This window comes from Leptinotarsa decemlineata, unplaced genomic scaffold (genome assembly GCF_025532065.1).
Source record: "Leptinotarsa decemlineata unplaced genomic scaffold, Ldec_3_MD MMD2_tig00000690_RagTag_RagTag, whole genome shotgun sequence".
Taxonomy (NCBI): Eukaryota; Metazoa; Arthropoda; class Insecta; order Coleoptera; family Chrysomelidae; genus Leptinotarsa; species Leptinotarsa decemlineata.
In genome coordinates, this window is record NW_027412554.1 from 2,549,859 (window position 1) to 2,564,909 (window position 15,051).

Genomic DNA, 15,051 nt, shown 5'->3' on the forward strand with positions numbered 1-15,051 from the left:
CAATCTCTGATTGATTATTGAAAGTGTAAATATTTCAGGTGAATTTTTTTTCTTGTTGATGTAGCTTAGGTACAGTTTATTTGAATTGCTCAAGAAAGCTATGACAAGCATAGAAAATTGTTATTTTTATTAATGTATAACAAGAACATACCAGTTGTTTTCAGACGAAAAGTTCGACTCTAAAAACATTCGTCCCCGATATTACAGGGACAGGCCTGGTTTTAGTGAAACACATTACCAGAAATGAACAGAGAGAATAGATAAAAAATTCAAAGTGTTAGAAAACGGTGAAAAGTTGGACCTGAAGATATTGCATGCAAAATGTGAAAACCTAAGATTGAACCCAAGTGAAGTTTTCGATTTTCTAACTTAGCCGCTTCCGAGAGTTTTTCAATTTATTTATTTGGTCATCCCTGAGGCTGGGCCCTACTAAAAATTCTTCTACTCAGATTTTCCCAATGTGAACAACAAAATGCTCCTCTGAACTATTAACCATTCAGTCTTTAGCAGTTTTTAGTAGACATGAAAAACATTCAGAACTGCGAAATATGAAAATGAAAAAGCCGTGAATCCCAACTTTCACTTTGAGGTACTCGCATCCTCACACAAATGCAAATGAAGTCCTCGCATCGTCACACAAATTATGTCTTCAATACAAAATGTGATGTTATTTGAAATATTCCACTTGCTTTTTGATATATTCAGAGTCCTCGTATCTACACACATCTAAGAAGATGTGTGTAGATACTGCCTCTCAAAGGCAGATATCTCATTTGCATTTGTGTGAATTTTTGAATTTGTGTGTCCTCGGAGGATATGCAGAAATTAGGTAGGACTGTGTTCATCAATCGATAGTTGCACGCCTAGCGGTGTGTTAGGTGAACTGAGTGTCCGTAGTAACATGGTCTTATGAGGACATCGTCTATTTTTGATTTATAGGTACATCTGAGGTCGGAATAATACGTAGATTACTAAAATGAAGTCAAAAGGTTGCGAGGACGGGGTGTGTGTCCTCGCATGATAAACTGTTCTCACAAGACCTATCCGGTACGGACGAAAGTCCTCGCATGGCTACAAATGCCCACGCACACACACAACACACACACCCACACACATTCAATTGCGTGGAATATCAAATCTTGCTGCAAAAACTCTTCCATTGTGGTTCAGATCTTATCTTACTGATAGAAGTCAAAAAATTATATTAAGATGAGGGAAAAATTCTTCGCGGAGTTCCTCAGGCGTCAGTCCTAGGCCCAATTTTATTCTTGCTATATATTAACGATATGGCGAAACTTGATATATGTGGAGCATTAACCTTGATTGCGGATGACACCATGGTACTTTGGCGTAGGTAATAAAGATCCTGGTACTTTGACTCGGTCTATTCACTCAGATTTACAAAAAATTTAAAAAATGGTGTGAATGCAATATACTATCTCTAAATGTTTCTAAAACAAATTTGATAACTTGTGATACACTGTTTGGAACCTTTGGTATAGTAATGAGTATTGCTGGAGTTTTTTCCTTACACCTAACCGACACGTGTTTCGACAGTTTGATCTTTCTCTTGAAGATGATCACTTGGTGTTCGAGGTTTCAAAATAACGGTTTGGTGTGGAGAAAAAACTCCAGTAATATTCAAGTCTTATAACAATAAAGTGGGACTTAAAACAAGTAAAACTAGGTGAATACATGATTGAAAGTAACTAAATTTCTCGCTATATTCATTGATGGTAATTTAAAATTTGATACGCAAATTACTGTTTTGAAAAAGAAATTATATTCCGGTTGCTTTGCCATAAATGTCATATCTCGTGAACTTGAATTTTCAACAGCAATAACTGCATACTATTCACTAAGGGAGAGTCATACCGAAGATGGCTCTCCCTTAGTGAATATTATGCAGTTATTGCTGTTGAAAATTCAAGTTCACGAGATATTCAGAGTATATTCGTTATCCAGAAAAGAGCTTTGAGAATAATATTCAAATTGAGGGTGCGTGACTCGTGTAGAAATATGCGAAATATGAAAATGAAAAAGCCGTGAATCCCAACTTTCACTTTGAGGTACTCGCATCCTCACACAAATGCAAATGAAGTCCTCGCATCGTCACACAAATTATGTCTTCAATACAAAATGTGATGTTATTTGAAATATTCCACTTGCTTTTTGATATATTCAGAGTCCTCGTATCTACACACATCTAAGAAGATGTGTGTAGATACTGCCTCTCAAAGGCAGATATCTCATTTGCATTTGTGTGAATTTTTGAATTTGTGTGTCCTCGGAGGATATGCAGAAATTAGGTAGGACTGTGTTCATCAATCGATAGTTGCACGCCTAGCGGTGTGTTAGGTGAACTGAGTGTCCGTAGTAACATGGTCTTATGAGGACATCGTCTATTTTTGATTTATAGGTACATCTGAGGTCGGAATAATACGTAGATTACTAAAATGAAGTCAAAAGGTTGCGAGGACGGGGTGTGTGTCCTCGCATGATAAACTGTTCTCACAAGACCTATCCGGTACGGACGAAAGTCCTCGCATGGCTACAAATGCCCACGCACACACACAACACACACACCCACACACATTCAATTGCGTGGAATATCAAATCTTGCTGCAAAAACTCTTCCATTGTGGTTCAGATCTTATCTTACTGATAGAAGTCAAAAAATTATATTAAGATGAGGGAAAAATTCTTCGCGGAGTTCCTCAGGCGTCAGTCCTAGGCCCAATTTTATTCTTGCTATATATTAACGATATGGCGAAACTTGATATATGTGGAGCATTAACCTTGATTGCGGATGACACCATGGTACTTTGGCGTAGGTAATAAAGATCCTGGTACTTTGACTCGGTCTATTCACTCAGATTTACAAAAAATTTAAAAAATGGTGTGAATGCAATATACTATCTCTAAATGTTTCTAAAACAAATTTGATAACTTGTGATACACTGTTTGGAACCTTTGGTATAGTAATGAGTATTGCTGGAGTTTTTTCCTTACACCTAACCGACACGTGTTTCGACAGTTTGATCTTTCTCTTGAAGATGATCACTTGGTGTTCGAGGTTTCAAAATAACGGTTTGGTGTGGAGAAAAAACTCCAGTAATATTCAAGTCTTATAACAATAAAGTGGGACTTAAAACAAGTAAAACTAGGTGAATACATGATTGAAAGTAACTAAATTTCTCGCTATATTCATTGATGGTAATTTAAAATTTGATACGCAAATTACTGTTTTGAAAAAGAAATTATATTCCGGTTGCTTTGCCATAAATGTCATATCTCGTGAACTTGAATTTTCAACAGCAATAACTGCATACTATTCACTAAGGGAGAGTCATACCGAAGATGGCTCTCCCTTAGTGAATATTATGCAGTTATTGCTGTTGAAAATTCAAGTTCACGAGATATTCAGAGTATATTCGTTATCCAGAAAAGAGCTTTGAGAATAATATTCAAATTGAGGGTGCGTGACTCGTGTAGAAATAAAATATTGACAATATTTGAAGTATTCATTTTAGAAACTGCTTATTTCACAAACATAAAAAAGTTTTAAAGCCATACAGAAAGGTCCACGCGTAGCGATAAAAAACTTGACCTTCCATTGCCCACATCATCTTTGATCAGGTAATCTCAAGTCTACAGATGTAGATACATATATAGTCATCTACCAAAATATATTACATCAATTAATGAACTTAAAAAAAATTAATTTTGAAAATCAGTAAAGAATCTTGTTTTGGGAAAGTGCTTCTACATTTTGGAAGAATATTTACATACAGATTCTAGTCTTTTGGTATACCACGATGTATATTACGATTTATATCAAGTAATTTTTGAATTGACACCCTTTGTCGACAAAATGTATTACATTTCAGACAATAAAGATTCATCTATCTATCTATACATTCCCTCTCCGCTTATACATGTTGAAAAAATAAAGAAAAATAATGATCATGGCCTTCAACTCAAATGCATCTGTCAAATTCTATTAGATCGAAACAATACCTTGATGAAGCGTATAATTCTGATTTTATTGCAGGTGTCTGATGATGGTCTTGTTTGTTTAGCTGAAGGACCAAGTGGTGAAAATATTAAAGAACTAAGAATTGAAAATTGTTCAAAAGTCACAGAGGTTGGCTTGGACGCGATTGCTAAAAATTGCCGTAATATTGAGGGTTTGATGTTTGATAATTGTTCATTAACTGGTGAGTTAACTACACGAAAAAAGCGTTCTTTATTTTTTTGCAATGAAAATATTCAGTTCATCGTTTCTGATTTTGAGTAAAATTGCTGTACAATACATCTCCTTAGGTCAGAGGACTGTAGCTACTCAATATATCAAAAATATGTATGAAACTGAAATTACTCATATGAAAGATTAGCTAAATTGAAATCAATATGGGAATGATCAAAAAGTACTATCTATGTATTTTTTGATTTTCATGGAATTATTTTCCAGCAGCTTGACTGCATGAACCTTTCTAGATTTCATATCATTTCTAGAAACATGTGGATTCGTTTTCCGATGGCATTTCAGGTTAGCTTCCCAAATTTCTGCTACCGCAGTTGTCGGTTGATTGGTCAAACCACCAACACTGACATAAAAACTTGACAAGTTGACTTGGCTGTCACACCAATAGGTGGTTCCACTTATGTTTCGCTTGCGTTTACGCAGCTATTTTTATCAAGTACTTTTTTGGTTTTTCTCATTTTGTCTTCAATTGAGGACCGCCTGCCCGGTACTGACGATGCCCAATAGGCTGAAACAGCTGTCTACCGGTGGCTCTTAAATTGAAATCAATATGGGAATGATCAAAGAGTACTTATCTATTTATTTTTTTATTTTCATGGAATTATTTTTCAGCAGCTTGACTGCATTAACCTTTCTAAACATGTGGATTCGTTTTCCGATGGCATTTCAGGTTAGCTTTCCAAATTTCTGCTACCGCAGTTGTCGGTTGATTGGTCAAACCACAACTTAAATTGAAATCAATATGGGAATGATCAAAGAGTAATTATCTATTTATTTTATATATATATAAATATATATATATATATATATATATATATATATATATATATATATATATATATATATATATATATATATTTTGAATGATGCAATTAATTTTCCTTCATTTTCAGTATTTTAATTTTGAATTTCACAAAAAAGATTTGAAGCTTTATATCTTCTATTAATTATCTGCGAGCGCTTTCGACAGCTGGTCGTACTGTCATCTTCTAGGCACTCCTCAAACTGAACTTGTCATCCTGTCGTCTGCCTGTTTATACGGTCCGAACGTCTCAACTCAGGTATTTCAGGTACTTTAGGTAAATTTGCCTGTATTTGTACTGCATCAGGTACTATTCTTTGTGTTAGATCTTCTCTAGGAAGGTCTCTAGGTAAATTTGCCTGTATTTGTACTGCATCAGGTACTATTCTTTGTGTTAGATCTTCTCTAGGAATGTGTATGGTTTTGTTTAATATATTGAATGTAAAGTCTTGTTGTGTTTTGATTTGTACTTGTTCTTCCTCGATAAGTGATTTATGGCTGTTAAATTTATGGATGTTCAAGTTTTCCCAAATGTCCATGCGGTTTCCCTTGTTGACTTGTTTTATGTTCTCTGGTGGGGGGAAATTATGTTTGTTTTGTATGGCGTGTGTTGCGAGGTTTGATTTATATACTATTGGATTTATGTATGCCTTTTTGTGCTCATTGTACCTTTGGATCAGTTTCTTCTTGTTTTGGCCGATATAGAATTTGTTGCATTCTGAGCATTGTATACTGTATATCCAGTTTTTGTCTTTGTCTTCTTCTTTTTCATAGTTGTTTATTTTTTGTGTTATCTTCGTGTTTGGCTTGTCTGTGATGTTGATGTTCAGTAGTTTGAAGACGTTTGTTAGTTTTTTGGTTTGGCTGCGCATTCATATATAGAATGGAAAGAACGGAAAATCATACACCAAATAACGAACGAAAACTGATACACCCAAAAGACAATAGATGAACTAGAAAACAAAATCAAACAAAAAATACAGAGCAAGGATCTAGGCACCCCAACAGACAAAACAACACAACGATGGACAGCATTACGTACGTAGGACACCAAACCAAAAAACTAACAAACGTCTTCAAACCACTGAACATCAACATCATATACAAGCCAACGACGAAGATAACAAAAAAATAAACAACTAAGAAAAATAAGAAGACAAATACCAAAACGGGATATACAGTATACAATGCTCGGACTGTGACAAAATCTATATCGGCCAAACCAAGAAAAAACTGATCCAAAGGTACAATGAGCAAAAAGGCATACATAAATCCAATAGTATATAAATCAAACCTCGCAACACACGACATACAAAACAAACATAATTTCCCCCCACCAGAGAACATAAAACTCATAAAACAAGTCAACAAAGGAAACCGCAGGGGCATTTGGGAAAACTTGACCATTCATAAATGTAACAGTCATAAATCACTTATCGAGGAACAAGTACAAATCAAAACACAACAAGACTTCACATTCAATATATTAAACAAAACCATACACATTCCTAGAGAAGATCTAACACAAAGAATAGTACCTGATGCAGTACAAATACAGGCAAATTTACGTAAAGTACCTGAAATACCTGAGTTGAGACGTTCGGACCGTATAAAGAGGCAGACGACAGGATGACAAGTTCAGTTTGAGGAGTGCCTAGAAGATGACAGTACGACCAGCTGTCGAAAGCGCTCGCAGATAATTAATAGAAGATATATAGCTTCAAATCCTTTTTGTGAAATTCAATTTTAAAATACTGAAAATAAAGGAAAATTAGTTGCATCATTCAAAATATATATATATATATATATATATATATATATATATATATATATATATATATATATATATATATATTTCAATATGAAATTCTACAAAAAGGATTTTAAGCTTTATATCTTCTATTTATTATCTGCGAGCGCTTTCGACAGTTGGTAGTACTGTCATCTTCTGGCACTCCTCAAACTGAGCAGGTCATCCTGTTGTTGCTGAGACAACAGGATGACCAAATTAGTTGCATCAATCAATATATATATATATATATATATATATATATATATATATATATATATATATATATATTAGTAGTTTTAGTAGTGTTCAAGTCAGGTTTCTTTCATAATAACAACGGGGTCTCCCAGTCAAAAACTGAAACTCTGCTCTACTTTGCCGAACTTCCGCTTCTGATGGGAAGCTTCTTCAGGGCCTATAATTTAATGAGTTGTGAATTTTTTCGCCATTGAATAACATTACAAATCATACTTACAGTAAAAATGAGTGAAAAACAATGAATTGAACATATAAATTGAGGAAAAAGTTAAACATGTATAGGATTTTTTGTGGGTTTGACAAATGTCATACCTTCACATAAATGTCATTTCTCAATGGGTATGATGATTTTATAATTTTTGACTCTAAAAAAACTGTTATTGATTGATACAATTTTCATTATTATTATGTTTCTGATATAGTTCCAGTAAGTTATTGTATATACTGCTGAGATTTTCAATGTCAGTTTTCTCATTCATACAATCAGAAGACCTATTAATTTCAACCATTTCAAGAAAAAGGCGTTTGGAAATATTTTTTCTGTTGTGAAACTTTGATATTAGAGTAATTTGGTTTATGTCCTGTTTCTATTGAATGTTGTGCTAATGCACATCATTTCTTATTAAGCTTCATATCAGTTTTATGTGAAGTTATTTTATCATCAAGAATTCTAGATGTTATTCCAATTTAATCCAAGTTACAATTGTTACAAGGAATGTTATAAATCACATTTGACTTTTTTTCTAGTATCCGTTTTATCTTTCAATTTATTTGTCAAATTCTTCATAGTTTCAATATTTTTTTGGCATATTTTGATATTTTGTTCATTATGAAAAAGTTTTATGATATTCGAAGATAAATTTCCAAGGTTAGGTATGGATTTATGAGAAATATTGATAGGTGAACTATCATTACATACATTTCTGTTGATTACATCGGAATTTGTATTACTGCCAGTATTCAAAATTATTTCATTAAAAAGTTTTCTGGGATAAGAATTTTTGAATTATATGTCTCTAAGAAGTCTAAAAAGGGTGTACTAATTTTTCTATTTTTTTTTTCAAACAGGGTATTAAATCAATTTCAACTGATTTTTCATGAAACGAATAGTAATTGATATATCTTCCTGAATTAGTAGGTTTGACATACCAATCAGTAATCAATGAATTATCAGTATTACGGATAACTCTTGTATCAAGAAAAGAAAGGGTCTGATTATTTTCTATTTCGATAGTGAGTTGTAACTTTCTATCATATCTATTGACAACATCAAGAATTTCATTAGATTTGTCACAAGGTATTGCACAGATGACATCGTCAACATAAAAAAATAATTTCAAAACTCAATTTGGGAAGTATGTTCTCAAAAAGATCGTCCATTACGTATTGAGCTATAATAGGAGAAACAGTAGCTCCCATTGGTGTACCAAGAAATTGTTTATAGTTTTTACCTTCGAAAGAGAAATAACTCGAGTTGAAGATGAAACCAATTATTTCAATAAATTTTTTTTGGTTTTTTGAACATTTTTTATTTATATCATTCCATCTTTTGATAACACTTTTCTCCACTAGATTCATAGTTATATTGCTAAAAAGTAAAATCACATCGAGGCTAATCAGAATATAACCTGGAGGTAATGATTTTTCATTTATAAAATTGGAAAAATCGAAAGAATCCTTAATATAGAAACCTAATAAAGAAACCTGACTTGAACACTACTAACACCCCAAAAGACTAAATTGGAGATGTGATTCGGCTGTCATTCTGCTTGATGACTCCAACAGCGAAGTTGGTGAATGCCCCTGTTTCGATAACAGGAGAGACGGGTTCGAATCCTTGCAGGGTCATATTTTCTCAATTCAGTTTTTTTTTTTATATGTGTGCATACCATGAATATAATCTCTTGTGTTTGCATTACAGACGTTAACTTATCTTTTACAAAATCTGATTTATACTCTTTGTTCTTAGTTTATAACCTTACACAATCTGAAAAAAATGAAAGCTACATCAATAGAGAATCTGAAGAAGTGAAGTGAAGTCCAATTAGTCAGTAACTTGTATACTTGTATTCATACATTTTGCCTACTTATTGAAAAAAAATCAATTGAAAAAATTATATATTGATACTTAGCTTTCTTAAATGGTCAACGTTTTGGAAAATAATATTTTTCTGTCACAAGTCAAAAGAATGGAATGTCCAGATATCACACGCGACAGTCTACTAAACACATATACTGAATGTTTTTTGAGAATTCAGTTCAGTTAAGGTTTATATTTCCTTTTTAAATCTCTTTTCTCACTGATGGCAAGCTGAATAAATATATGCGGATTCTTTGAGTTTACTAATTTTTCCATGATTTTTGTTTCACTCCATTACGTCTCTTTTGACACAAACTAAACCTGAAAATACAATTGAAAGAACGAAAGATACAATATACCTTGTTTTTGTGGAAAAAGTGATATAGGTGAAACCTCAAGACAATGAACATCGTGAATATATAAGGAGAAGACAGATGGCAGGATGGAACATGTTCTAAAATCATCTGATGATCACGCCATAGAATATTCTTTTAGCAGGTAACAATTGTATTTCGAATAGTTCTGTGGAAATGGATCGTACTTGGTTGCCATTACTTAGAAGAGAGGTTGAAAACAGAAATATTAACTAGCAACTAGAACTAAACTCTCAAAAAACATCCAGTATATGTGTTCATGTAGACTGTCGCGTGTAACATCTGGACATTCCATTCTTTTGACTTGTGTCAAAAGATTGGAATTAGAAATATCATTGTTTGAAGCGAGATTTTTATAGGGAATACAGGTTTTGAAAACGGAAAAGGATTGTTTTCCGAAACGTTAACCACTTAAGGAAACTAAGCAGTAATATTTAATTTTTTCAATTGTTTTTTTTTTAATTTGTAGGCAACATTTATGAATATTACAAGTTACTTACTAATAGGAATTTCCAGTAGTTTATATTACGCAGTAACTTTTCGGGGTGACTTTTTTACTACACTTCAGCGGAATCTCTTTTGATTTAGCTTTTGTTTTTCAGATTGTGGAAGGGTATAAACCCAAAATACATTATAAAGTATTGAGTCCTCCACATAAAATATCGTTAAAAAAATATAAAATTTGTTTTTTGTTTGTTGAGAAAAAATATAATACTATCTTTTTATAACATTTCTATTTCAGATTTATATAGAACCATTTTTAATTTTTCTAAACATGCGGTACAAATCAGATGGTTTATAGGGCGGTTAACGTACGATCATCCGTACAAGAATAAATAACCTCCAACTCAGATTCTAGGGTAGGCAATTGATCTCATGTTTACCGTCCCGTGACCCCACGAATTAACGTGACAGTACATGAGCATTATTTATATAAAAGAGTAATTTCACAAAAACTGAAGTTATCACTTCTGCATATAGAGGACAGAAAATAAATAAAGCGGGTACGAATTTCCAACTTCACGCGCGTCCTGAACAGAAACCACGTGACGGATGTGGCCCGTCGTCGGTCATTTTTGAAATCACGGAATTTAAACTGTTATTGAACTCTAAACTGTTCATTTGTTGTGCGCCACCTATGGATTCAATTTTGAATCTATCGAATGTCAGCGCCACCTGTAAATTTTATTTTTATTTGGGTGAATGATGAAAGATTTGGATGTGAATCGAACCTATATCGTCGGTGAGCTCGGCTTTGACCTTAGCCCCAAAACGAACACGATATCTTGAAATCAAAAAAGAACTAGAGCTATTGGTGGTACACTGTGACCGGCGGTTGCATTCCAGTTTTGTTTTAGTTTTGGAGACGCAATAAAAAAATGAAGTTGAGATTTGAACTGGGGACTGGCGCATTTGATGTTACTTCGACGGGGATTTCATTCATTCAATATTTTTCGCATCAGATTCAAACCAGAATGGAAATTTGCACTGAGATGTGGAGTTTGAATAGTTATATATACAGGGAAATTCAAATTCAACCCCCACCATTAGGATCTCCTAATCTACAGGATATACGTCGAAGTTTGAATTGGGACAAAGTTGCGTTTTTTTGTGCTTAACAAAATACTGTTTTGTAACTTGGAAAACTCCGAGTATTTCCGGAAAACACTGAAAATTGGAATTTTCGTTTTTATTTTTTTCTAGCGTTATTTGAAAACATAGCTCAAACCAAAACACATTTTCATTGATTTTTTTTTTTAGCTACAAGTTTTCATGTTCAGATTTACTATCCGATGTTTTGTCTTCTGGCAATAATCATCAACTTTTTTTTTCTATAATGGGCGCCATATTGTTTTATATACATTGTTTTTATCATTCTGATTTCATTGATGCATAATTTGTTATGATTCGCTCCTATGAAACCACAGATATTAAAAAAACAACTTCATCGGAGATGGTCATGACTCCATCGAAAAATTTTGTTCAATGTACACTCATCAAATTTCATAACTTTGCACAAATACTTTAGTTTTTCACTAAATTGTTTTACAAAAACGCAACACGTGTTTCGCCATACAATGGCTTCATCTGGCGTGGAAAAACACGCCAGATGAAGCCATTGTATGGCGAAACACGTGTTGCGTTTTTGTAAAACAATTTAGTGAAAATCTCACAATAAAGTGTTTTTGGAATACGTTAGTTATGGATTTTCATCAAGTATCGGCCGATTCCATCATAATACTTTAGTTGAAATGTTTTCATTCTCAAGATCAGTCACCAGCTAAATATTTTCCTGAAACACAAAAACAAATTAATAAAACCATTTAGATCAATATCAGAAAACAAAATAACATTACAATTTTATTCAAAATTATCCAAATCAATATTTTGAAAGTAGTTTTAAGTTGTGAAAGGAAAAACACTCAGTATATGAGAAAACCATGCAGCAAAAATATTGTCTAGCCTACTAGGTGAGAGAATTGGAGAGGAGCTCATTAATTTTGCCAAATGCAAATTTCAAAAATTAATTTTGTAAAATAGAGTACATGAATTGTTATAAGACAACCAATATTGTAAATATTAGATATTAGAGTTTGTTTATGAGTACAAATGGTTAATAAACTAAGTGTAGTTTGAGTAGTTTGAGGTGCCAGAATTTACAAATTAGAAGGTTTTGACAGCATCTAGAATTTTCCAAAATTGGTTGCCAAGGAGATTTTGAGTTGGTTGAAAGGGGACGCTAACGGGAGTCGATGATCAACGCTGGAACGAGAAGCATGTGAAATTTTTGAAAGTTTTGAAAATTTAGTTAAAATTGAGAATTAATGAATCAAACCTATTGAAATACATATAGATTCAATTATAAATAAATATATAGTGGAAAGCAGATAATTGAACTTACCCATAGTACCAATTGGGAAAATTGGAGTTAAAAAAAACATCCAGATCAATTCACCGTACCAACAAGGAAAAGTTCAAGGTATTTAGAAATCCTTTATAAAACTCAAACCACCATTCACTGAACCTGTTTTCTGGTAGAAGGAATCCAGGAGAGACATTTCAATTTCTCAGTGATTGAAAACTCACTGAACATTCATTCACCATTTTAAAAATACATTGAGAACAATAACCAGTTGTAAACTTGATATTAATGATTAATTTATAAACATTCACTGAGCAGCCATTTTAGTAATCTGTCATAAGGCAGAGAACGTTGTATCAGTTTATTTTAAACAAGTTTATACCACGGAACAGCAATTATTATGTGAAATTCCATTCAGTGTTTACATTTTAAGATATTTTTCGCAGGCGTAGGTAGGTTAAGGTTAATTGTATTAGTGCCATATTTTTGAATTCTTTATTATATTTATAGTTGTTTGAAGTATTTCGTGAACGCACGTGCGTCGATAGAGTTCCGTCAGAAATTGGAGTTTTAGTGGTTTTTATCGATAGAAAATTTCAAATTTCACATCAGAGTGACAGTAAAAGTTCCGCGAATATTTTTTGTGAAAAATAAAGTCAGTTTCGGGTCCTGAGTTGATGAAATTGAATAATATCTAAAATTGATACAGTGTACTGGGACTAAACATTTCCGATATTCTGTGTCTGAACCATAAAAGGGCCTGCAATTAACATAAATTACCACATCTGGCAATACAACTGGGAATCCTACCAGAGGCGTACCAAAGTGAGTGTAGACGTGTGAGAAATTGTGCCGTACTCATTTGAAACTATATAACTATACTATACCAACGATAACCCAAAACTTTTGTGCTACAATCTATACACATAGCACCACTTATTTTCATTGTTGTATTTCGATTTTGAGTGGAAAATAAGAAATTCAATGAATATGTCAGCGAAATGTGAAAAATGTACAAAAACTACAAATGATAGAGCGCCAGGCCTAAAGTGTAATTTTTGTTTAAAACTTTTTCACTACAAATGCCTTGTAATGTCTAAAGAACAAAGTGCTGTGTTTACTAGCATGGAAGGGACATTTTATAAATGCGAGGATTGTAGACAACTCATGGGCGGCGAACCCGTTATCGCACTGGGTACAGAGTGTGCCAATTGCCGCGAATTAACTCCGGCGATCAAGGATCTCACTGTACTAGTGAAAGGTTTGCAGGAATAAATCAAGGGGAACAAATACTCTGATAATGCTGAAACCATCATAATTGAAATTTCGGAAAGACAACGAAAAGAAAAAAATATAATCATATATAAACTGAAGGATGATGGCCAAGACTCCGATATGAAAAATGCCAAAGATATAATTGGAGCTATTGCCCCGTCAGTAAATACTGAAGATATAAAAACGTTCAGGATTGGAAAAAGTGGTGTTCAACCATCACCACTGAAAGTAATTCTGAATAGACGAGAAGACGTCTATATGGTATTGAAAAATAAACATAAAATAAAAAATTTCAGCTTCAACGTTCAGATCAGTACCGATAAGACAATTCTTCAACGTGAATATTTGAAAAAGGTTCTCTTGCAATTTAATGAACGAAAGCAAAATGGCGAGGATAACATATATATTAAATATGTTAATGGCGTTCCTTCTATCGGTAAATAAAAAAACTCAATGTAAGAGTCGGTCACGTGAATATTCGTTCTTTGAATAATTGTTTTGGTGATTTCAAAGACTCTATCAGTAATAACAAAATCTCAATAATTGGTGTCACGGAAACATGGCTCGCTCCAGACTATCCAGATAAATTTGTTACTATACCTAACTTCAACTTGATACGTATGGACCGTGATGGTAGAGGTGGTGGAGTTTGTTTTTTTTTTCATCAAATCGTAGCCATTCAGTCGACGAATCGGCGAGTTTTTGATTGAAAGTTGCGTGGCCAATATAAACACAGATTTGCACAAAACATTCCTATACTCGGAGAATCATGGACTGAAAACCAATCCAAATAAAACTGTGGCCTTATGCATAGGGTCTCAAAGACAAATAGTAAAAACTCAGTGTAACTTTAGGTTCACTATCGATAACGTAGACATTGACTGGGTAGACAGTGCTGAAAATCTTGGTGTAACCATAGATAGCTCTTTGTCTTTCCACGAACATGTGACAAACATTTTCAAAGTATCATTCTTCAAACTCAAATCGCTATATAAATTCAAGTATCAGTTATCAGAAGAAATTAAACTCAGGTTAATTAAAACTCTTATTTACCCCTATATCGAGTATTGTTGTTCGGTGTATTACAATTTTTTGCCGCAATATAACAAACAGAAGTTACAATGTATACAAAATGCCTGCATGCGATTCGTATGCTGTATACCATATGGTGAACATGTCAGCCCATTGTTGTTAAAAATGAAGGAGCTGAATATGAGGTACAGAGTCCAATATTTGATAAAAATGTTTTCGTTTAAGTTGCCTCAAACTAAAATACCTAGTTATTTATATAGTTTACTAAGCAGGCATTCTGACATAGATATGGTCAATTTGAGAATTAACTC

The 15,051-nt window shown here is 33.3% G+C and overlaps 1 protein-coding gene across 3 annotated transcripts in view; it reads left to right on the top strand.

Moving 5' to 3' along the window:
* The window catches only part of LOC111515381 (uncharacterized), a 239,453-nt gene that overhangs the window by 149,872 nt on the left and 74,530 nt on the right, over positions 1–15,051 (top strand). For 2 of the 3 annotated variants that reach the window (XM_074174676.1, XM_074174674.1), the window contains exon 4: positions 4,055–4,220. In XM_074174676.1, coding sequence (XP_074030777.1) covers positions 4,055–4,220 — 166 coding nt within the window. Of the gene's footprint in view, positions 1–4,054; positions 4,221–10,928; positions 11,595–15,051 lie in introns of those variants that run through there. The other variant, XM_074174675.1, reaches the window with a different exon arrangement.